Here is a 24,945-nt window from a genome sequence, read left to right on the forward strand (position 1 = left end):
AAGGAAGTCCACTCCCTCATCTTATCCTCCCCCGCCCCTCCACCTGCCCCCTTCCCTCCCGTCTTCTCCGCTCCCTCTCCCCCACTGCCTGCTCCCACCTTGCTCACCTCTTTAACCTGTCCCTCTCTACCGGCATCTTCCCCTCGCCATTCAAACATGCTCTGGTCTCACCTATTCTCAAAAAACCCAACCTCGACCCCTCATCACCCACTAACTACCGCCCCATCTCTCTTCTCCCTTTCGCCTCCAAATTACTTGAACGACTAGTCTACAGCCGTCTCACAAGCTACCTCTCTGACAACTCCATCCTCGATCCACTACAATCTGTTTTTCGCCCACTCCACTCAACTGAGACTGCCCTGGTGAAAGTCACCAATGACCTGCTTTCGGCCAAATCCAGGGGCCACTTCTCTCTGCTCATCCTTCTGGACCTCTCTGCTGCCTTTGACATCGTAGATCATCCTCTCCTACTCCGCACACTCCAAAACGCTGGCCTCTCTAGCACTGTCCTTGACTGGTTTTCTTCTTACCTAACTAACCGCTCCTTCTCTGTGTCTGCCTCCAGCACCACCTCACACCCTTCCATCCTTCCTGTTGGTGTCCCTCAGGGTTCTGTCCTTGGACCCCTGCTGTTCTCCCTGTACACCTCTTCCCTGGGTGCGCTCATTAACTCATTTGGCCTTCAATACCACCTCTATGCTGATGACACACAACTCTACCTCTCATCTCCTGATCTGTCCTCCTCTGTCCTCTCTCAGGTTTCCAGCTGCCTCTCCGCAATCTCCTCCTGGATGTCTGAACGCTCTCTAAAGCTCAACATGGACAAAACTGAACTCATCATCTTCCCCCCATCCAGAGCAACACCCCCGACCAATATCCCCATCATTGTTGACAACACCACCATCTCCACCGTTCCCAAACTCCGCTGCTTGGGCGTCACTCTTGACTCCTCCCTCTCCTTTGCACCCCACATCCAAGCTCTGGCACAATCCTGTCGTTTCCAGCTATGCAACATTGCTCGTATCAGGCCATATCTCTCCCAGAGTGCAACTAAACTCATCATCCACTCACTAGTCATCTCACGACTTGACTACTGCAATGTTCTCCTCACTGGCCTCGCTTGCTCCCATCTTGCTCCCCTCCAATCTGTCCTGAACTCCGCAGCTAGGCTTATCTTCCTCTCCCGCCGCACCACATCTGCCACTCCCCTTCGACAAAATCTACACTGGCTCCCATTCCCCTACAGAATCCTCTTCAAACTCCTCACCCTCATATACAAGGCCATCTCTAATTCTACTGCTCCCTACATCTCCAACCTCCTTTCCCTTCATACTCCCTCCCACCCCCTACGGTCGACTAATGACCGTCGCCTCTTCACCGCCCTGGTCACTGCTTCCCATGCACGAGTTCAGGATTTTGCCCGTGCTGCACCCCTTCAGTGGAACGCACTCCCCCGCTCCATTAGACTCTCCCCGACCTTGCAAAGCTTCAAACGGGCACTAAAAACCCACCTATTCATCAAAGCATACCCTCCCGATGCATAACCCAGTGCTGAAGCCGCGCCTCCACCCCCCTGCCTCATGCCGTGAACATCTCAGCTTTGCTTGCATACTGCCATCAGGCTACCTCCCACTTGCCTGCACCTCTTGTCATCTGTCTGTCGCCCCTCCCCACTAGATTGTTAGCTCTTCAGAGCAGGGCCCTCTTTCCTCTTGTTATCTAAGCCCTCGTCTCGACACATTTCACTCGCAGCTCTCCCCTACTCAATGACCATCTTTATCCTGCTAGTAAAGGCTCATCTCCAAGTATGGCCACCAGCCTCTAGTAGTACGATGATCACTCCATCAATACTTACATCTTAGCTGTATTATGTCTTGAGAACGTGTGGTGCTCTGTTACCTGTACTCTATTTCTGTTATTTATTTACTGTAATGCTATGTTTTGTCTCCCTGTACTGTCCTTTGTACGGTGCTGCGAACTACATGTGGCGCCTTATAAATAAAATGTAGTACAGGTTGAGTATCCCATATCCAAATATTCCAAAATACGGAATATTCCGAAATACGGACTTTTTTGAGTGAGAGTGAGATAGTGAAACCTTTGTTTTCTGATGGCTCACTATACACAAACTTTGTTTAATGCACAGAGTTATTAAAAATATTGTATTAAATTACCTTCAGGTTGTGTGCATAAGGTGTATATGAAACATAAATGAATTGTGTGAATGTTCACACACTTTGTTAAATGCAGAAAGTTATGAAAAATATTGGCTAAAATGACCTTCAGGCTGTGAGTATAAGGTGTATATGTAACATAAATGCATTCTGTGCTTAGACTTAGGTCCCATCGCCATGATATCTCATTATGGAATGCAATTATTCCAAAATACGGAAAAATCCGATATCCAAAATACCTCTGGTCCCAAGCATTTTGGATAAGGGATACTCAACCTGTAATAATAATACATCGTGGCCACAGTTTCTAAATAACCCATTTGCCTGTATTATCTTATGTTCATTAGCTTACTGATGATTGCTTTGGTTGAGTGCAAGTTTGCAAAACATAAGCGTTTACGCACTAAACACAATAGTAAACTTTGCAATACTGCCATGTAATATAATATCTAGAATATACAGTATATGAGGTTCTTAGTTGTGATCAGATTGTGGATTCTGATCTACCATAACAAAGTGACCTCCATGACTATACTAAAAATGTATATAATCAGTAACAGTGTGGCTTCTGCATACAAACTATAGATAGTACATTCTGTTCAATGGTTATAGATAATTCTTTGTTCCAGATAAGATAATGATTAGCAATACTGAAGAGTTTACTACAGAAATGTTTGCTGTTGCGATCATCACAGTGCTAAAAGTATACTGTATCCTAGTGCAGTGGTTCCCAACCTTTTTTGAATCACGGCGCCCTAGAGTATCAGAATTTTTTCATCACACTCCAGGCCAAAAGTTTTATTCAGAAATTTAGAAAAAAATATCTAAAAATTTGTGTTTATATGTACTCTATAGGTTTAATTATGTGGTGAGGGACAACATTTGCTTCTGTTTGTCCACATAGTTTGTTGGCAGCCACCAGCACTGGTTTTGCCTATTACATTGTCAATAAATAATTTGAACTGGTCCTGTACCTTCAACCCAGGGCACCCCTGCAGGTGTCCTGAGGCACTCCAGGGTGCCATGGCACACAGTTTGGAAACCAGTGTCCTAGGGAATTGGGGGAGATGTACTAAGCAGTGAAAAGAGTGGAGAACTGAGCCAGTGGAGAAGTTGCCCATGGCAATCAATAACATTTATAATTTTCATACTATAAAATTATACAGAGCAGCTGATTGGTTGCCATGGTCAACTTCTCCACTGGCTCATTTTTCTACTTTGATCACTGCTTAGTGCATCTCACGTCTCAGTGTTGCACTCCACTTACTTGGTCATTTTATTTTTATGGACTAAGAGCCTAATTCAGACCTGATCGCAGCAGCAACATTTTTCTCTAATGGGCAAAACCATGTGCACTGCAGGGGGGGGGGGGGGGGGGGGGCGGCGCAGATGTAACGTGCAGAGAGAGTTAGATTTGGGTGGGTTATTTTGTTTCTGTGCAGGGTAAATACTGGCTGCTTTATTTTTACACTGCAATTTAGATTTCAGTTTGAACGTACCCCACCCAAATCTAACTCTCTCTGCACATGTTATATCTGCCCCACCTGCAGTGCAACATGTTTTTGCCCATTAGAGAAAACAATTGCTGTTGCGTTCAGGTCTGAATTAGGCCCTAAATCTCCTGTTTGTCAGTGTAAATGTGTACATCCGTGCAATATCCGTATAGGAGCACCAGCAGTATGTAACGTTCTTTAGTCAAGTAGAGTAAGCTTACTTTTTAATCCTCATTTAAATACAGAATAAACACACCAGATAATTTTGTACAATGTGTTATTTCGTTAACAAGCTTTCTTGTACAGCAAAACATTTAAAACATTAACATGTATGTACATTAACATTGATTTACTTTTATTATAAATTCAAAATGTCGATTTGAGAGGTATTTTAAAATGTGCTTTCGGATTTAATTTCATTTTTCCTTTTAACACTTCGGTTATGAATATGTCACTTATCGAGGGTCGATGAAAACAGAAGGTGAAAAATAAATAATATAACTTAACTGGTTTGTTTCTGGTAAGGAGAAACCACTTCTGTAGAAAAGATGCATTAATAATATGGAAGGTAACAAATTAACCAGAGCACTGAGCTCTGTCGGGTTTTATTAAGATCTCTAACTAACCACGAAACCGTTATAAAAAATTAATTTTTATTTTAGATGCTAGTTTGGTAAACTGTGACTGAGTTAGCACAATGAGAGTGCAGGCTGCTTCATCGGTGACTGTTTGGTGTGAGAAATGTCTCATGTCCTGCATAACAATCTGCAGTCACTTAGCTTCCTCCTTTAAATCTCTGGGGGGAATCAATTGTTTTCTCGCGCCTGTATCTCTCATCCAAAGAGACTGCAGCTATTCAATTGTTTTTGCTGATTCCTGCTCACACCCTCCTGAGGTGCGAGCAGAAATCCTTAGGACTTTTGAGTGACTTAACTGCAGTTAAGTCACAGGAAAAGTGTTGCACAGGAAAAGCTGCTTTACATGGCTAATCCCACTGCATTTGGGGGTGAGAATGCGGCACTCGCGACCAGCGCGGAGCTGGGCCCCCAGGAATTGAATAGCTCCCTCACTGAGTTGTAATTGGAATAAAACATCATATCACTCCAGGATTATAGAGTGAGCAATTGATTCAACCAGCTGCAATTATTATATTAATATTTCTTTAACATAATTTTCTGTCGTGTTCATTAGCTAATCACTGAGACGTGTTTATGTAAACTTACATATCTAGTGCAACCTATGGGCAGTTTGACTGCATAAGTGCTCACTCGTGTCTTTTGTCGCTGCCTCCTATTGTCAGTATTTCAATCCATGACTTCTGGATGGTTGAGCAAGACACTACAGGGCAAAGTCCTGGCGTCTTGAGCTACATAATCTTACAAAATATTTATATTATACAAAATACTGCAGTGTCCATCAGCTCAGGGATTTCCTCTGTCATTCGCCACATCTTGAAGTCTCCTGTAGAGGGCGCTGTGGTTATCTTGGCATATCCGCTTGGCCGGAGATTCGCTCCCATCTTCCAATACAATCCCCCGTTTTTTGGTTGGGGTCTCTCCCGTTCTGATCATGCTGTTAATCTCTTGCAATCTCTGTAAGGTGAAAATGCAAACCACAATATAGCATAGAGTATAATTAATGCTGTCATTCGGACACCTATTTGTCCAATCAAATGATGAGGACGCAAAATACATTTATTATGGAGGCAATCATTTGTATTGAATACGGTGTGAGGAAAAAACAAACCTTAATATTAATCTTATTGGGGCAATATTTAATGAATATATTAGGAGGCCAAACTACTACATGAGAGACTAACACCAACATTATTTATAAATTATATAAAGTTAACTGCTAATAGGCCCAATAAAATGTATTTATAACCGTAGCATCAATATTTCTCTTACGTCCTACGGGATACTGGGATTTCATTTAGTACCATGGGGTATAGACGGGTCCACTAGGAGCCTTGGACACTTTAAGAATTTGATAGTGTGCATTGGCTCCCCCCTCTATGCCGCTCCTACCAGACTCAGTTTAGAAAATGTGCCCGGAGGAGCCGGTCTTGTCTCTGGAAGCTCCTGTAGAGTTTTCTGCATTTATTTTATATGTTTGATTATTTTCAGGCAGGACTGGTTGGCACCAGCCTGCCTGCTTCGTGGGACTTGGGGGGGGGGGGGGAGGGACGGCCCGAGACGGCCCAACCTCTTGAAGGGTTAATGGTCCTGTTCCCCGCTGACAGGACACTAGCTCCTGAGGGAACTATTCGCAAGCCCCACCATGGCGAGCGTACATTCCCGCAGCACACCGCCACCCCTAACAGTGTCAGAAGAGTGATGAGTACTAAGCCGGCATTCCGGTTAGCGGGTCGCCGGCCATTATGGCGGCATGAGGGTACAGAGATGCACGGCTTCTACATGGGCTGGCTGGCTCTCCAGACTCAGTACACAGTGCAAAGTACATAAAAAAATAAGAATTTACTTACCGATAATTCTATTTCTCGTAGTCCGTAGTGGATGCTGGGGACTCCGTCAGGACCATGGGGTTTAGCGGCTCCGCAGGAGACAGGGCACAATAATAAAAGCTATAGGATCAGGTGGTGTGCACTGGCTCCTCCCCCTATGACTCTCCTCCAAGCCTCAGTTAGGATACTGTGCCCGGACGAGCGTGCATAATAAGGAAGGATATTGAATCCCGGGTAAGACTCATACCAGCCACACCAATCACACCGTACAACCTGTGATCTGAACCCAGTTAACAGTATGATAACAACGAAGGAGCCTCTGAAAAGATGGCTCACAACAAGAATAACCCGATTTTTGTAACAATAACTATGTACAAGTATTGCAGACAATCCGCACTTGGGATAAGCGCCCAGCATCCACTACGGACTACGAGAAATAGAATTATCGGTAAGTAAATTCTTATTTTCTCTAACGTCCTAAGTGGATGCTGGGGACTCCGTCAGGACCATGGGGATTATACCAAAGCTCCCAAACGGGCGGGAGAGTGCGGATGACTCTGCAGCACCGAATGAGAGAACTCCAGGTCCTCCTCAGTCAGGGTGTGCCCCTGACCAAGTAGCAGCTCGGCAAAGTTGTAAAGCCGAGACCCCTCGGGCAGCCGCCCAAGATGAGCCCACTTCCTTGTGGAATGGGCTTTTACTGATTTTGGCTGTGGCAAGCCTGCCACAGAATGTGCAAGCTGAATTGTACTACAAATCCAGCGAGCAATCGTCTGCTTAGAAGCAGGAACACCCATCTTGTTGGGTGCATACAGGCTAAACAGCGAGTCAGATTTTCTGACTCCAGTCGTCCTGGAAACATATATTTTCAGGGCCCTGACAACGTCAAGTAACTTGGAGTCCTCCAAGTCCCTAGTAGCCGCAGGTACCACAATAGGTTGGTTCATGTGAAAAACAGAAAACACCTTAAGGAGAAATTGAGGACGAGTCCTCAATTCTGCCCTGTCAGAATGAAAAATTAAGTAAGGGCTTTTATATGATAAAGCCGCCCATTCTGACACACGCCTGGCTGAAGCCAGGGCTAATAGAATCTTCACCTTCCATGTGAAATATTTTAATTCCACAGTGGTGAGTGGATCAAACCAATGTGACTTTTAGGAAACTCAAAACAACATTGAGATCCCAAGGTGCCACTGGGGGCACAAAAGGAGGCTGTATATGCAGTACCCCTTTTACAAACGTCTGAACTTCAGGCACTGAAGCCAGTTCTTTCTGGAAGAAATTCGACAGGGTCGAAATTTGAACCTTAATGGACCCTAATTTTAGGCCCATAGACAGTCCTGTTTTCAGGAAATGTAGGAAACGACCCAGTTGGAATTCCTCTGTAGGGACCTTCTTGGCCTCACACCACGCAACATATTTTCGCCAAATGCGGTGAAAATGTTTTTGCGGTTACATCCTTCCTGGCTTCGACCAGGGTAGGGATGACTTCATCTGGAATGCCCTTTCAGGATCCGGCGTTCAACTGCCATGCCGTCAAACGCAGTCGCGGTAAGTCTTGGAACAGACAAGGCCCCTGCTGGAGCAGGTCCTTTCTTAAAGGTAGAGGCCACGGTTCTTCCGTGAGCATCTCTTGAAGTTCCGGGTACCAAGTCCTTCTTGACCCATCCGGAACCACGAGTATCGTTCTTACTCATCTCCTTCTTATGATTCTCAGTACTTTTGGTATGAGATGCATAGGAGGGAACACATACCCTGACTGGTACACCCACAGTGTTACCAGAGCGTCCACCGCTATTGCCTGAGGGTCCCTTGACCTGGCGCAATATTTGTCTAGTTTTTTGTCCAGGCGGGACGCCATCATGTCCACCTTTGGTTTTCCCAACGGTTTACAATCATGTGGAAGACTTCCCGCTGAAGTCCCCACTCTCCCGGGTGGAGGTTATGCCTGCTGAGGAAGTCTGCTTCCCAGTTTTCCACTCCCGGAATTAACACTGCTGAGAGTGTTATCACATGATTTTTCGCCCAGCGAAGAATCCTTGCAGTTTCTGCCATTTCCCTCCTGCTTCATGTGCCGCCCTGTCTGTTTACGTGGGCGACTGCCGTGATGTTGTCCCACTGGATCAATACCGGCTGACCTTGAAGCAGAGGTCTTGCTAAGCTTAGAGCCTTGTAAATTGCCCTTAGCTCCAGTATATTTATGTGGAGAGAAGTCTCCAGACTTGATCACACTCCCTGGAAATTTTTTCCTTGTGTGACTGCTCCCCAGCCACTCAGGCTGGCATCCGTGGTCACCAGGACCCAGTCCTGAATGTCGAATCTGCGGCCCTTTCATAGATGAGCACTCTGCAGCCACCGCAGAAGAAAACACCCTTGTCCTTGGAGACAGGGTTATCCGCTGATGCATCTGAAGATGCGATCCGGACCATTTTCCCAGCAGATTCCACTGAAAGGTTCTTGCGTGAAATCTACCGAATGGGATCGCTTTGTAAGAAACCACCATTTTTCACAGGACCCTTGTGCAATGATGCACTGATACTTTTCCTGGTTTTAGGAGGTTCCTGACTAGCTCGGATAACTCCCTGGCCTTCTTCTCCGGGAGAAAACATCCTTTTCTGGACTGTGTCCAGAATCATTCCTAGGAACATTAGACGTGTCGTCGGAAAAAGCTGCGATTTTGGAATATTTAGAATCCACTCGTGCTGTCGTAGAACTACTTGAGATAGTGCTACTCCGACCGCCAACTGTTCTCTGGACCTTGCCCTTATCAGGAAAGCGTCCATATTTCTTTTAGGAAGAATCATCATTTCGGCCATTACCATGGTAAAGACCCGGGGTGCCGTGGACAATCCAAACGGCAGCTTCTGAACTGATAGTGACAGTTCTGTACCACGAACCTGAGATACCCTTGGTGAGAAGGGCAAAATTTGGACATGTAGGTAAGCGTCCCTGATATCCAGTGACACCATATCGTCCTGGTTCGCTATCACTGCTCTGAGTGACTCCATCTTGATTTGAACCCTTGTATGTAATTGTTCAAATCTTTTAGATCTCACCGAGCCGTTTGGCTTCAGTACCACAATATAGTGTGGAATAATACCCCTTCCCTTGTTGTAGGAGGGGTACTTTGATTATCACCTGCTGGGAATACAGCCTGTGAATTTTTTCCCAATACTGCCTCCCTGTCGGAGGGAGACGTTGGTAAAGCAGACTTCAGGAACTTGTGAGGGGAAGACGTCTCGAATTTCCAATGTACACCTGGGATACTACGTGTAGGATCCAGGAGTCCACTTGCGAGTGAGCCCACTGCGTGCTGAAACTCTTGAGATGACCCCCCACCGCACCTGAGTCCGCTTGTATGGCCCCAGCGTCATGCTGCGGACTTGGCAGAAGCTGTGGAGGACTTCTGTTCCTGGGAATGGGCTGCCTGCTGCAGTCTTATTCCCTTTCGTCTAACCCTGGGCAGATATGACTGGCCTTTTGCCCGCCTGCCTTTATGGGTACGAAAGGACTGAGACTGAAAAGACTGTGTCCTTTTCTGCTGAGATGTGACTTGGGGTAACAAAAGTGGATTTTCCAGCTGTTGCCATGGCCACCAGGTCCGATGGACCGCCCCTTTATACGGCAATACTTCCATGTGCCGTCTGGAATCTGCATCACCTGACCACTGTCGTGTCTATAAACATCGTCTGGCAGATATGGACATCACATCTACTCTTGATGCCAGAATGCAAATATCCCTCTGCGCATCTCGCATATATAGAAATGCATCCTTAAAATGCTCTATAGTCAATAAAATATTGTTCCTGTCAAGGGTATCAATATTTTCAGTCAGGAAATCTGACCAAGCCCCCCCAGCGCTGCACATCCAGGCTGAGGCGATTGCTGGTCGTAGTATAACACCAGTATGTGTGTATATACTTTTTAGGATATTTTTCAGCTTCCTATCAGCTGGCTCTTTGAGGGCGGCCGTATCTGGAGACGGTAACGCCACTTGTTTTTATAAGCGTGTGAGCGCCTTATCCACCCTAAGGTGTGTTTCCCAACTCGCCCTCACTTCTGGCGGGAAAGGGTATACCTCCAATAATTTTCTATCGGAGGAAACCCACGTATCATCACACACTTTAATTTATCTGATTCAGGAAAAACTACAAGTAGATTATTCCCACCCTACATAATACCCTTATTTGTGGTACTTGTAGTATCAGAAATATGTAACACCTCCTTCATTGCCCTTAACATGTAACGTGTGGCCCTAAAGGAAAATACGTTTGTTTCTTCACCGTCGACACTGAAGTCAGTGTCCGTGTCTGTGTCGACCAACTGAGGTAAATGGGTGTTTTTACAAGCCCCTGACGGTGTCTGAGACGCCTGGACAGGTACTAATTTGTTTGCCGGCCGTCTCATGTCGTCAACCGACCTTGCATCGTGTTGACATTATCACGTAATTCCTAAATAAGCCATCCATTCCGGTGTCGACTCCCTAGAGAGTGACATCACCAATACAGGCAATTTGCTCCGCCTCTTCACCAACATCGTCCTCCTACATGTCGACACACACGTACCGACACACAGCACACACACAGGGAATGCTCTGATAGAGGACAGGACCCCACTAGCCCTTTGGGGAGACAGAGGGAGAGTTTGCCAGCACACACCAAAAACGCTATAATTATACAGGGACAACCCCTTATACAAGTGTTTTCCCTTATAGCATTTTCACATATGTAATCATATCGCCAAATAAGTGCCCCCCCTCTCTGTTTTAACCCTGTTTCTGTAGTGCAGTGCAGGGGAGAGCCTGGGAGCCTTCCTCACAGCAGAGCTGAGCAGGAAAATGGCGCCGTGTGCTGAGGAGAATAGGCCCCGCCCCCTGAAACGGCGGGCTCTTCTCCCGGAGTTTGTGAGATCTGGCAGGGGTTAAATACATCCATATAGCCTCAAGGGCTATATGTGATGTATTTTAGCCATAAAAAAGGTATAATACATTGCTGCCCAGGGCGCCCCCCCCAGCGCCCTGCACCCTCAGTGACCGCTGGTATGAAGTGTGCTGACAACAATGGCGCACAGCTGCAGTGCTGTGCGCTACCTTATGAAGACTGAAAGTCTTCTGCCGCCTGTTTCTGGACCTCTGGACCTCTTCAACTTCGGCATCTGCAAGGGGGGTCGGCGGCACGGCTCCGGGACGAACCCCAGGGTGAGACCTGTGTTCCGACTCCCTCTGGAGCTAATGGTGTCCAGTAGCCTAAGAAGCAAATCCATCCTGCACGCAGGTGAGTTTACTTCTCTCCCCTAAGTCCCTCGTAGCAGTGAGCCTGTTGCCAGCAGGACTCACTGAAAATAAAAAACCTAACTTAAACTTTTATTCTAAGCAGCTCAGGAGAGCCACCTAGATTGCACCCTTCTCGGCCGGGCACAAAAATCTAACTGAGGCTTGGAGGAGAGTCATAGGGGGAGGAGCCAGTGCACACCACCTGATCCTAAAGCTTTTATTATTGTGCCCTGTCTCCTGCGGAGCCGCTAAACCCCATGGTCCTGACGGAGTCCCCAGCATCCACTTAGGACGTTAGAGAAAACGGCTGCGCTGTATGTCAGAAATAAGATATAGGAGAGAGCCAACATATAAAGATAAAAAGTTTAATAACAATAATAAAGAGACCATTTCAATATGGTAATACCAATGAGCAACAATGTAAATAAAATACCACACAGCACTTGTAACAGAGTGTCAGAAAAAACTTGAAACCTTCCAATAGGTAATGACTGAGATGAAAACTGCAGTCTCTATCCACAGCTGCCGATGCTGGCTGCTAATCAGACACTGAGAAATCAGTAAGACGAATGGAGTTCCAAAGCTGAATATCTGTGCACCACCCGTTACAATGCAGTAGTTAATACCTCTCCGATGGGCTGGTCAGCAGACCGGGCGTCCCCGGTCAGGTGTCCTGCGTTGCCCACGTAAGCTGTGCAGCGGAGAGGAGATGCCACGCCGTGTGCTGTAGAGCTGTCTGAAGCGCTGTGGTCCATAACGGCTGCTACGGCCAAAAAGGCATCAGAGGTGTAACAATCAGGGTGTGTGGGAGATGCACTAGTAGAGACACCTGTGCAAGGTGTGTGGAGAGGTAGACGCACAGCTTCTGAGAGAGCGAACTGAGTCTCAGTACACTATATGTGTACACAATACCCAGACTGGCATTACAGACTTAAAAGGGGGCTGATTCCATTTTAGGCACTAAATTACCTCAGCCAGTATAAAAAAAAGAGCGGGAAGACTGCATGTCACTGAAAGGGATGGGGCTTCACTATGAGTGGATCCAGCAGCTCACCAGTGCCATTTTCCCTCTGCAGCAGACACAGACGCTGACTGACAGGGACGCACAGCTCCTCCGGAGTGACTCAAGATTACCTCAGCGGTACCAGGGTGTCATAGCAAGGGGAAAGCGGTTATTGGTGTATTATGGGGTCTATTTACTAAGCCTTGGATGGAGATAAAGTCGCTGGAGATAAAGTACCAGCCAATCGGCTCCTAACTGCTATGCCACAGGCTGTGTTTGAAAAATGACAGTTAGGAGCCGATTGGCTGGTACTTTATCTCCAGCGAATTTATCTCCATCCAAAGATTAGTAAATAGACCCCTAAATCCCTAATCTACGCCTCGGCTAAGCTTGGCATTAGCGGTAAGGGCGCTGTGTGCTGGCTCCATACTTTCATTATCATTTAACACCTTCCACATATCCATCCAATCAGGTGTCTGCGCCGTCGGCGGAGACACCACATTCATCTGCACCTGCTCTGCTTCCACATAGCCTTCCTCGTCAAACATGTCGACACAAGCGTACCGACACACCACACACACAGGGGATGCTCTATTTGAGGACAGAACCCCCACAAGGCCTTTTGGAGAGACAGAGAGAGAGTATGCCAGCACACACCCCAGCGCTATATGACCCAGGAATTACACAGTAACTTAGTGTTTACCCAGTAGCTGCTGTATATACTGATATTGCGCTAAATTTATGTGCCCCCCCCCCCTCTCTTTTTACCCTCTTTCTACCGTGAATCTGCAGGGGAGAGCCTGGGGAGCTTCCTCTCAGCGGAGCTGTGGAGAGAAAATGGCGCTGGTGAGTGCTGAGGAAGAAGCCCCACCCCCTCAGCGGCGGGCTTCTGTCCCGCGATTTTGTGTAAAATAATGGCGGGGGCTCATGCATATATACAGTGCCCAACTGTATATATGCCCTTTTATGCCAAGAGGTACTTAATTGCTGCCCAGCCCCCCCCCCCCCACCCCCCCTGCACCCTACAGTGACCGGAGTGTGTGGGTTTGATGTGGGAGCATATGAAGACTGGAGTCTTCTGCCGCCGATTTTGAAGTCTTCTTGCTTCACACGCCGGCTTCTGGCTCTGCGAGGGGGACGGCAACGCGGTTTCGGGATCGGACGACCAAGGGTGAGTTCCTGTGTTCGATCCCTCTGGAGCTAATGGTGTCCAGTAGCCTAAGAAGCATGACCTATCCGCAGTTAGTAGGTCTGCTTCTCTCCCCTCAGTCCCACGTAGCAGAGAGCCTGTTGCCAGCAGATCTCTCTGAAAATAAAAAATCCTAACAAAATACTTTCTTATTAGCAAGCTCAGGAGAGCTCACTAAAGTGCACCCAGCTCGGCCGGGCACAGATTCTAACTGAGGTTTGGAGGAGGGGCATAGAGGGAGGAGCCAGTGCACACCAGTAGTCCTAATTCTTTCTTAAAGTGCCCTGTCTCCTGCGGAGCCCGTCTATTCCCCATGGTCCTTACGGAGTCCCCAGCATCCACTACGGACTACGAGAAATAGATTTACCGGTAAGTAAAATCTTATTTTCTCTGTGTCTCCCTGGAAGGGCTCTTTGTGGGTTAATTGTGCATTTAAACTTTGTGTGTGTGTGCTGTCACTGTTACAGTATGTCAGGCAAAGAGTGTGTTTCATGTAAGGCACAGTGTACCTCTTCTCCAGGGGGTTCTTTAGTGTGTACTCAGTGTAGTGTACCTTCCCAGGCTAGCAGGGCAGAGCCAGCATGGCTGGACTCCATTAGGGGAATGATTTCCAATATTTCTACTAAATTGTCTTAAGTATTGCGTCTCTTTCTCATTGCGGAACAATCTATGACTGAGTTTATGAAGAGAGACTCGGTACCCAAACCAGCGTTTCAGTCCCCTGCCATTTGTCCGCAAAAACGTACTTTGGCCCATATCCTGCAGTCTAACTCTGATGATGAAGGGTCAGACGTGGAGGAGGGGAAGGTTGATTCAGAGGTGGGGTAGGCTACTCTGTCACAGGGAATAGAAGCTCTCATAGAGGCTATCAGAGAAGTTCTGCATATCCCTGATAAGGTGACAGAGGAGAGTGAGGAATCTTATTTTAATATAAAAAATAAATCCTCAGCCACTTTTCCTGTGTCAAAGGAACTAAATACCTTGTTTGAAGAACCGTGGGTTAATCCTGATAGGAGGAAATGGAAAATATGATAGTGACCTTTCAGGGATCTGAAATTTCCTGAGGATAGGAAGAAATGATAAAATCCACCGATAGTGAATGCATCCGTATCCAGGCTGTCACGAAAGACTGTATTGCCTGTCCGGGGTGCAGCCTCCCTGAAAGACACGGCTGATCGTAAAATTGAGACCACACTCAAATCCTTGTATTACTCCTGCAACATATACAGGAGTCTGCAGATTTTATGGTGGAAGCCATAAAAGAAATAGGTTTGCTTAAAGCATGCACCACTGCTATGGCAGTGTGAGCACGCAGGGGCTTATGGCTACGCCAGTGGACTGCTGACACGGACTCCAGGAAAGGCGAGGAAGGCCTACCCTTCACAGGAGAGGCCTTATTTGGAGATGAACTAGACAAATGGATCTCCAAAGCTACTACGGGTAAGTCTACATATCTTCCTTCTGCAGATCCCCCAGCCAGGAAGGCTTGCTCAGGTCCCAATTTACAGTCCTTTCAGACTGCTAAGTTTAGGGGCAAGGCCAGAGGTTCTTCTACCGCCACCAGAGGTGCTAGAGGTAAACCACGCAAACCAGCAACTGCCGCTTCTCAGTAACAGAGCTCAAGTTCTGCTTCCTCAAAACCTTCAGCATGACGGTGGCCCGCGTTGCCTGGAGGACCGGCAGGTGGGAACCCGACTAAAATTCTTCAGTCACATCTGGATAAGTTTGTGCCAGGATCCCTGGGTCATAGATCTTATTTCCCAGGGATACAGACTGGAGTTCCAAGAGTTTCCACCTCACAGATTCTTCAAATCAGGCTTACCAGGTTTGCAAGAGGCAAGTATAACTTTACAGGACGTCATTCAAAAGCTGGTACAGGCTTAGGTCATTGTTCCAGTTCCACCTCATCTGCAAAACAAGTGGTATTATCCCAACTTGTTTGTAGTACCGAAACCGGATGGTTTGGTAAGACCGATTTTGAATCTCAAGTCGTTGAACCCGTACTTACGAGTGTTCAAATACAAGATGGAGTCTCTGAGAGCGGTGATCTCAGGTCTGGAGGAGGGGGAATTCCTAGTGTCTCTGGATATCAAGGATGCATACCTTCACATTCCGATCTGGCAACCTCATCAGGCTTATCTACGGTTTGCACTGCAGGACTGCCACTACCAGTTTCAGGCCCTGCCATTTGGTCTCTCCACGGCACCGAGGGTGTTCACCAAAGTGATGGCCGAGATGTTTCTACTCCGCAACCAGGGAATGAACATAATTATAATAATAATGACCTGGACGATCTTCTGATAAAGGCACCATCCAGAGAGCGGTTTTGGACAGCATTGGCCTCTCAACCAGATTACTCCTGGATCACGGGTGGATTTTGAACTTACCAAAATCTCACCTTGAACTGAAGCTTCCTTTCCTGGGAATGATACTGGACACAGAGTCTCAGAGAGTGTTCCTTCCCTTGGAGTAGGCTATGGTAATCCAGACGATGGTTCGGGCTGTCCTGAAGCCGACCCAGATCTCGATGCATCTGTGCATTCGCCTTCTGGGGAAAATGGTGACCTCCTACAAGGCGCTTCACTACGGAAGGTTTCATGCGAGGCCCTTCCAGCTAGATCTATTGGACAAATGGTCTGGATCGCATCTTCACATGCACCAGAAGATCCGTCTGTCACCAAAAGCCAGGATCTCCCTTCTGTGGTGGCTACAGACTTCTCACCTCGTCCAGGATCGCAGGTTTGGGATTCAGAATTGGATTCTGCTAACCAGAGACACAAGCCTCAGAGTTTGGTGAGCAGTCACCCAGGGGGGATGCAGTTTCAAGGAAGATGGTCAAATCAGGAAGTCGTCCTTCCAATAAACATCCTGGAACTCAGGGCTATCTACAATGCCCTTCTGCAGACCTCATATCTACTTCGTAATCAGGCCATTCAAGTCCAGTCGGACAATGTGACGGCGGTAACGTACATAAACGGACAGGGCGGAACGAAAAGCAGAGCAGCAATATCAGAGGTGACAAGAATTCTCCTCTAGGCGGAAAAACACGCCGTGGCGTTGTCGGCGGTCTTCATTCTGACCCGGGGGAGTGGGGCCTTCACCCAGAGGTGTTCCAGTGGTTGACACGTCGGTGGGGATATCCACAGATCGACATGATGGCCTCTCGACTCAACATGTAGCTCGACTCAACATAAAGCTCTGACAATTCCGTGGGTCTACCAGCTGGTGTACGTGTTTCCTCCACTTCCTCTGATCCCAAGAATTCTAAAGAGAATAATAAGGGAAAAGATTCAAGCAATCCTCATTGCTCCGGACTGTCCGCGAAGGGCCTGGTATGCGGATCTGTGGCCTCTACCTCTTTGTGAGGATCTTCTGCAACAGGGCCCGTTCGTCTATCAAGACTTACCGCGGCTACGTTTAACGGCATGGAAGTTGAACAGCTGAATCTAGCCAGGAGGGATTCCTGACAAGGTCATCCCAACTATGATCCAAGCCAGGAAGGGGGTAATGTCTAACCCTTAGAGCAGACAATATTCTGCAGTGGAATTTCATCTGGGACGTCTCCTGCTTTTTCTGCAGTCGGGAGTGGATGTGGGCCTCTCCCTGAGGTCCAGACGTTCTTGAAAGGGGTTCTGCACATCCAACCTCCCTTTCTGCCTCCCACGGTACCTTGGGATCTCAATTTGGTGTTTCAGTTCCTCCAATCGGACTGGTTTGAACCGTTACAGGAGGTTGACGTACCACGGAAGACCGTCACACTGTTGGCCTTGGCTTCAGCAAGACGTGTGTCGGAGCTAGGGGCGTTGTCTCACAAGAATCCCTACTTAATTTTCCATGAGGACACAGCTGAACTCAGGACTCGTCAGCAATTTCTTCCTAAGGTGGTGTTCACGTTTCACATAAACCAACCTATTGTGGTTCCGGCTGTTACAGACACATCTGGTACTTCAAAGTCTTTGGATGTTGTGAGAGCTTTGAAGGTGTATGTAAAGAGAACAGCTCGTCACAGGAAATCAGACTCGCTGTTCGATCTCTCTGATCCCAATAAAATTGGGTGTCCTGCTTCAAAGCAGTCCATTGCACGCTGGATCAGGCTCACTATCCAGCATGCTTATTCCACATCAGGCTTGCCAGTGCCAAAATCTGTACAGGCCCACTCTACTAGGTCGTTAGGTTCTTCTTGTGCGGCTGCCCGGGGTGTCTCGGCTTTACAGCTCTGCTGAGCAGCTACTTGGTCAGGTTTGAACACGTTTGCTAAGTTTTACAAGTTTGATACTTTGGCCTCTGAGGACCTTCAGTTTGGTAAATCAGTTCTACAGGAACCTCAGCACTCTTCCACCCGGTTTGGGAGCTTTGGTACTTCCCCATGGTAATAAATGGAATCCCAGTATCCCCTAGGACGTAAGAGAAAATACAGTAGGATTTTAACTACCTACCGGTAAATCCTTTTTTCGTAGTCCGTAGGGGATACTGGGCGCCCGCCCGGTGCTTCGTTCTTCCTGCACTGTTACTTGGTTCAGTAATGATGTTTGGTTCAGCTGTTGCTGTTCCTGTTTTCAAGTTTCGTTAGCATGGCTTTCCTCTTGTTCTGTGTGTGCTGGTTCGTAATCTAACCACTTTCCTTATCTATCCTTCTCTCAAAGTATGTCCGTCTCCTCGGGCACAGTTTCCTAGACTGAGTCTGGTAGGAGGGGCATAGAGGGGGGAGCCAGCGCACACTATCAAATTCTAAAAGTGCCCAAGGCTCCTAGTGGACTCGTCTTTACCACATGGTACTAAATGGAATCCCAGTATCCCCTACGGACTACGAGAAAAGGATTTAACCATAGGTAATTAAAATCCTATTTTTAGGTCCCTAGATGCTGCCTACATCATAAAAAAAAAAATATATTGTTTCAACTTCAACCATCAGAAAAGATGTGTTATGGTAGACTTACCATGGTTAACACACTTTCTGTGAGGTACATTGGTTCCACAGGAAAACATTGAGGCGCAGAGTGATTCTTGATCCAGAGGCACCAACAGGCTAAAGCTTTTGGCTGTCCCAGGATGCATTGGGGCCTCCTCTAAAACCCCGCCTCCAGTCACTGAGAGCTCAGTTTCGTTAACCAGTCCAATGCAGGAGCAGGCAAGAGAGAAGGAAGATATTAGTCACACAGAATCACATTCTCATGACAGGAGAAGGTACCAGCAACTAATGCCATACAAACCCATAGAAGCTAGGTGCGTCAGGGTGGGCGCCCTGTGGAACCAATGTACCTCGCAGGAAGAGTGTTAACCAAGGTAAATCTACCATAACACTTCTTTTTCTGCGCAGGATACATTGGTTCCACAGGAAAACATCAGGGATGTCCTAAAGCAGTTCCTCAAGGAAGGGGATGCGCCATAGCAGGTATGAGAACCCGGTGTCCAAAGGAAGCATCCTGGGAGGTGGAAGTATCAAAGGCATAGAACCTAATGAACGTGTTCACGGAGGACCACGTAGCCGCCTTGCACAATTGTTCTGCTTACGCACCACGGTGGGTCGCCCAAGAAGGTTTAACAGACCGAGCAGAATAGGCTTTAATAGAAGCAGGAGCAGGGAGACCAGCCTGAGCATAAGCTTGTGCAATCACCATTCTAATCCATCTGGCCAAGGTTTGCTTATTTGCAGGCCGGCCATGTTTGTGGAAACCAAACAAGACAAAAAGGGTATCTGACCTCCTGATAGAGGCAGTCCTTTCCACATATATATGGAGATCCCTTACCACATCCAAAAACCGCTCCTTAGAGGACAAACTCTGAAGAGATAAAGGCTGGAACCACAATCTCTTGGTTAAGGTGAAAAGATGACACCACCTTAGGTAAATAACCCATTAGTTTTAAAAACCATCTGGTCTCGGTAAAATATCAAAAAGGATGGACGACAGGACAAATCGCCTAAGTATAAGACCTTTCCTGCAGAGTCAATAGCCAGCAAGAACAGGACCTTGACCGTGAGCCATTTCAGGTCCACCGATTCAAGAGGTTCAAATGGAGACTCCTGCAGGGCCATGATCCCATGGAGCCAGAGGAGGGACATAGGGAGGCTGAATTCGAAGAACACCCTGAGTGAAAGTATGAACATCAGGTGTAGATGCAATTTTTCTCTGAAACCATACCGACAAGGCAGATATACAGTATGAACCTTGAGGGAAGCCAGACGAAGGCCTCGTTGCAGAAAAGCCAGGATTCTGGACACTCTGAAACAACATGTATCATAATTCTTATCAGCACACCAGGTGAAGTAAGAATTCCAGACCCTGTAATAAATCCGGGCAGATGCCAGTTTGCGGGCTTTCAACATAGTCTGGATAACCGCCTCGGAAAATCTTTTGGCCCTCAGGAGTGATGCTTCAAGAGCCATGCCGTCTAAACCAGTCTGGGTAGAGACAAGGGCTCTGTACGAGAAGGTCCAGGCGCTGAGGAAGTAGAAGGGGATTCTCTGTCGATAGACCCTGCAGGTCTGAGAACCAATGCCTTCGAGGCCACGCTGGAGCGACTAGAAGTAGTATTCCTCCTCCTTGTTTGAGCTTCCGTAGTACCCTGGGCAGGAGTGAAACTGGCGGGTACACGTAGGGCAGCCAAAAGTTCCATGGAACCACCAGTGCGTTCACGAAAGCTGCTTGAGGATCCCTGGTTCTTGATCCGAAGACCGGAACCTTGTGCGAGACGCCATCAGGTCTACGTTCGGTAGGCCCCATCTGTCCACTTGAGTTGAAAGACTTCCGGATGAAGACTCCACTCTCCAGCGTGCATGTCCTGGCAATTGAGGATATCTGCATCCCAGTTTAGGACACCCGGAATGAACACTGCCGATATGGCTGGCAGATGGCGTTCCACCCAACAAAGGATTTTTGACACTTCCATCATTGCCATGCGGCTTCAGGTACCGCCTTGATGGTTTATGTATGCCACCGTGGTGGCGTTGTCTGACTTGTTCTGTACCAGAGGCAGGGCGAGAGATAATGCATTGAACACCGGCCTCAACTCCAGAATGTTTATTGGGAGGAGTGATTCCTCCTTGGTCCAGCAACCCTGAAACGAGTGTTGCTTCAACACTGCACCTCATCCCCTCAGACTGATGTCCATTGTTAGCAGGACCCAGTCGGGGATCCAGAAGGGATGGCCCCTGCTTAATAGCTGGTCCTGTAGTCACCAGGTCAGCGATAGACAAATCACCGGCGTTAAAGTGATCATTTGCTAACTCAGACACAATTTTATTCAGATCTTCCCCAAACAAAATGTCCCCAGTGAAGGGGAGCACCTCCAAGGTCTTTTTGGAGTCTAGGTCCACTATCCATGACCTCAACCACAGAATACGGCGAACCAGGACAGACGTAGTCGACGCCTTGGCTGCCAACACACCTGCCTCAGAGGATGCCTCCTGAATGTAATAGGCAGCGGTGGTAATGTGAGACAGGTATTGTCTGACACTGTCAGAAATATCCTCGGGCAGCTCTTCCTCTAATGCCTGAACTCACGCTTCAATACGTTTTGCAGCCCAAGAGGCAGCAATAGTGGGCCTATGCACAGGTCCTGTAAGGGAGTAAATAGATTTCAGGCATCCCTCCACACAGTAGACCAGGGTTCCCGTCTGATGTCCACTAAATGGTCAGAATGGGGTAACAGAGTTTTAACCACCTTCTGCCGTTTAAACTTATCAGTTTTCTTTGCCACAGTATTTGAATCCTCATCATCAGAGATTTGTAGGATTTGTTTAATAGCAACCACTAAGGCAGGGACATTAAGCTGCAAGGGAGAATCCTCATCAGTAACACCATATTCAGTGTCTGACAGGACCGTATGCTCCCCCCTCCTCTTCAGATGAAACATCAGAAAGGAATGTGGACCGTGAGGAGGAAGTAGCCCGCTTAGATGACCCAGAGGCATGGGAGTGAACTGGGGTGGATTTCTGTCTAACCAAGGACTGATCAAATTTTTGAAGCTGGTTAGATAGATTTTCCGCCCAAGGCGGATTAACCATAGGGACAATATGTGGCTGTAGTGGCACAGGTGGTCCCATAGGGGGCTTAAGGCGTTTTACCAGAGTACCCAGTAGGTTTGTGAACGCAGCCCAGGGTGGCTCCTGAGTAGACCCTGGAGCTGCGGACTGACTAGGAGGTGCATGACATGTAGTACATAAACCATCATACAAAACCTCCCCTTCTGGTAAAACCTTGGGAGCATGCTCACCATGATGCAGATTTACTGCTCTTTCTGTTAGACATTATGTAAGAATGCAACAACAGAGCGACTTGGGTAGTCATTTCGACCCGTTCGCACGCAGCGGTTCTTCGCTGCGGTGCGAGCGGGTCTGGAATGCGCATGCGTGGCGTGCTCATTGCACACGTGCACTGTTGCCCGGCGAGCAACGACGCTGACAGAGAAGAAAGCGGTCGCAGCGGCGACTGCAAGAATATGGACAGCAAGAGGGCGTTCCAGGGCGTCAACTTACCGTTTGCTGCCGTTTTCGGGGAGTGGTAAGTAAAAACCAGGCGTGTCCAGGAGAACGGAGTGCGGAGGTGTGACGTCAAATCCAACACCATCATCGCTGGATCCGTCGCACAGGGTAAGTATGTCCAGGGCTGGTCTTGTTTTGAGTGAAACTTTTTTAGCATAGCAGGGCTGCATAAGCGATCGCAGCCCTGCTATGCTAAAATACACTCCCCCATAGGCGGAGATTAGTTGATCGCACCAGCAGCAAAAAGTTCCTTGGTGCGATCAACTCGGAATGACCCCCTTAGTACGATAAAGCCAGACAAAGTATAATACCTGGAAATAAATCCGGTATTATGTGACTGAGTACACAGTAGAATATGTGTATTGGATAAATACTGTGACGCACTATATTAACGGACCCAGACACCTTGGGGTAAATTTACTAAGATGGGAGTTCTATTTAAGATGGGATGTTGCCCATAGCAACCAATCAGATTCTACTTCTCATTTATCTAGCACCTTCTAGAAGATAATACCTGTAATCTGATTGGTTGCTATGGGCAACATCCCATCTTAAATAGAACTCCCATTTTAGTAAATTTACCCACTAGCCTCTTAAGGTACAGAATATAGTGACAGATATCAGGGAAACACAGAGTGAAACCACACAGCAGATACAGGCACACACAGTCGCAGAAATTATTAAAACAACAAGGCTGCACTGGACTAGAATGTGTATGTGTGTGTGTGTGTGTGTGTGTGTGTATATATATATATATATATATATATATATAAATATATCAGCGCAGTCCTAGACTAGAGGTATATATTGGTATACTCTTACAAAATATTCTATAAAAGGGACATTCTTTCGTAACTAACGCTGTCTGGATAAAGACATGTAGAATACTCAAATGTCTGTAAAGTCACATCGCTGAGGTAGTCTTTAGTTTGCCGGCTGTCGGGATCCCGGCGCACAGTATACCGGCGCCGGAATCCTGACACCCGGCATACCGACACTTTTTCTCCCTCTTGGGGGTCCACGACTCCCTGGAGGGAGAATAGATAGCGTGCGTAGCGCGTCACCGTGCCCGCAGCGTGGCAAGCGCAGCGAGCCTGCAAGGGGCTCATTTGCGCTTGCCCAGCTGTCGGTATGCCAGCAGTTGGGATTCCGGCGCAGGTATGCTTGTCGCTGGGAGCCTGGCTGCCGGTATACCCTACTAGACCCACATCGCTGTATACAGGCGGCTTTACAAAGGAGTCCTTGCCCTGCAGTCCCGGTGACCAGCCGCAGCTATGCTCAGAAGATGGCACCAAGCGTCTCAGTCAGGGAGTGAGGGTGAGTGTGAGGCAGCTCCAGGGCGGGAAAATCTGCTTAGAGATGGCGCCCTGGGCCAGGGGAGGGGATACAGGTCAAGCGCCACCTCCCCTCCCCTATGCTGGACTTCCACCCCGGGTACTGGGAGTCTTATTAAATAGGGTGTTAGTACACCCAACCTGTACTCAGACACCCTGGTGGTCTAGTGGGGTCCCTGCTCGGTGACAGTGTCCACGCCAGCGCCGCGACCCATCTCCCTAGGCCGCGGACGCAATGCGATTTAATGGCAGATTCCGCCTGGGGAACGCTCTTACCACTTCCCCGCAGCAGCCACGCGAACTAGGAGAGCGTCTGCGACTATGTGCCTAAGCCGGATCGTCTCCGCTGCAAGTACCTGGGAAGTGAGCAATGGGAGTATGCAACCCCGCTTGTGAAGTGATGAAGCTGCAGCGCTGAAGTGTCACCCTGATATACAGCGCTGATAGCCCAGAGAAGAAATCTTCTTAGAAGATTTTTCAGGGCTGCCCAGTGCAGTGACCTGCTGCTGCAGGCACCAACTCGAAACTGAGCTCTAAGTGCCTGGAGGCGGGGTTATAGAGGAGGCCCCAATGCATCCTGGGACAGCCTAAAGCTTTAGCCTGTTGGTGCCTCTGGATCAAGATCCACTCTACAACCTGATGTTTTTCTGTGGAAACCAATGTATCTTGCTGCAGAAATACATTTTTGTTTAGCAGTCTAGAGGCTTTATATACGTAGCTTCAAGTAATTTAGAGAGGAAAAATGAAAATGGCACTTAGTGTAGAGCCCGGCTAGCTGCACACTGACCGAGTGTGCTGTGTTACATTATCCCCTCCAACTGGCCAGGAGGTGGAGGCTTTGTACATATAGCCCTAGGTGCAAGCAATCATGTATTTTGCCTCACAATGTCAAACCCTTGCCATGCAATACTCACTGTAATAAGTACTTGTAAACTTTGTACCTCGTTATGTGTGCATCCCACTTACCTTTGCAGGACTGAGGTTAAAGTAGTAACAGATCTTTTCACTAGGGGATGAGGTGGTGGTATCTTCGTTGTGTGGTGAAATGTAGATGGGGTGACTATGAGACAGCTGCACGCGGCGCGGGGACAGGATCCGCATAGATGGATAAGGGGAGAGCGGAGTTGCTTTGTCCTGTGAAAGAGAGATGGTGATCACAAGATGTTAAATATCTACAATTGTCTATGTTTTAGGATAAAAACAGACACTCTATGGAATATTAATAACAGGACGCCTGCTTATATATGTACATCATTTACTTGTAAATGAAGTGCTGTGAACTAGAATCTGCCCCCCTTTAATATTAACCCAGAATCTAATATTGAATAAAGACAACTCACAGTATTTTTCCTCTTACATTTCATTTTTTTCAAAGTATCCAACAGCAACCGGCAAAAAAGTAATTACTCACCTTACACTAAATGCTCCTATACAACAGCAATCACAGTTTACAGATTTTGAGATTTTTAAAAAAATAGGATTTTAATTACCTACCGGTACATCCTTATCAAGTAGTCCGTAGAGGATGCTGGGG

The 24,945-nt window shown here is 47.6% G+C and overlaps 1 protein-coding gene across 3 annotated transcripts in view; it reads right to left on the bottom strand.

Moving 5' to 3' along the window:
- Window positions 1–3,927: 3,927 nt before the first annotated feature.
- The window catches only part of RBL2 (RB transcriptional corepressor like 2), a 367,306-nt gene continuing 346,288 nt past the window's right edge, over window positions 3,928–24,945 (bottom strand). For all 3 annotated transcript variants that reach the window (XM_063945306.1, XM_063945305.1, XM_063945307.1), the window contains 2 exons: window positions 24,378–24,545; window positions 3,928–5,259 (listed from right to left, as the gene is read on the bottom strand). In XM_063945306.1, coding sequence (XP_063801376.1) covers window positions 5,089–5,259; window positions 24,378–24,545 — 339 coding nt within the window. In that variant the 3' untranslated portion in view covers window positions 3,928–5,088. The remainder of the gene's footprint in view (window positions 5,260–24,377; window positions 24,546–24,945) is intronic.

The sequence above is a fragment of the Pseudophryne corroboree genome, chromosome 11, assembly GCF_028390025.1.
Source record: "Pseudophryne corroboree isolate aPseCor3 chromosome 11, aPseCor3.hap2, whole genome shotgun sequence".
Taxonomy (NCBI): Eukaryota; Metazoa; Chordata; class Amphibia; order Anura; family Myobatrachidae; genus Pseudophryne; species Pseudophryne corroboree.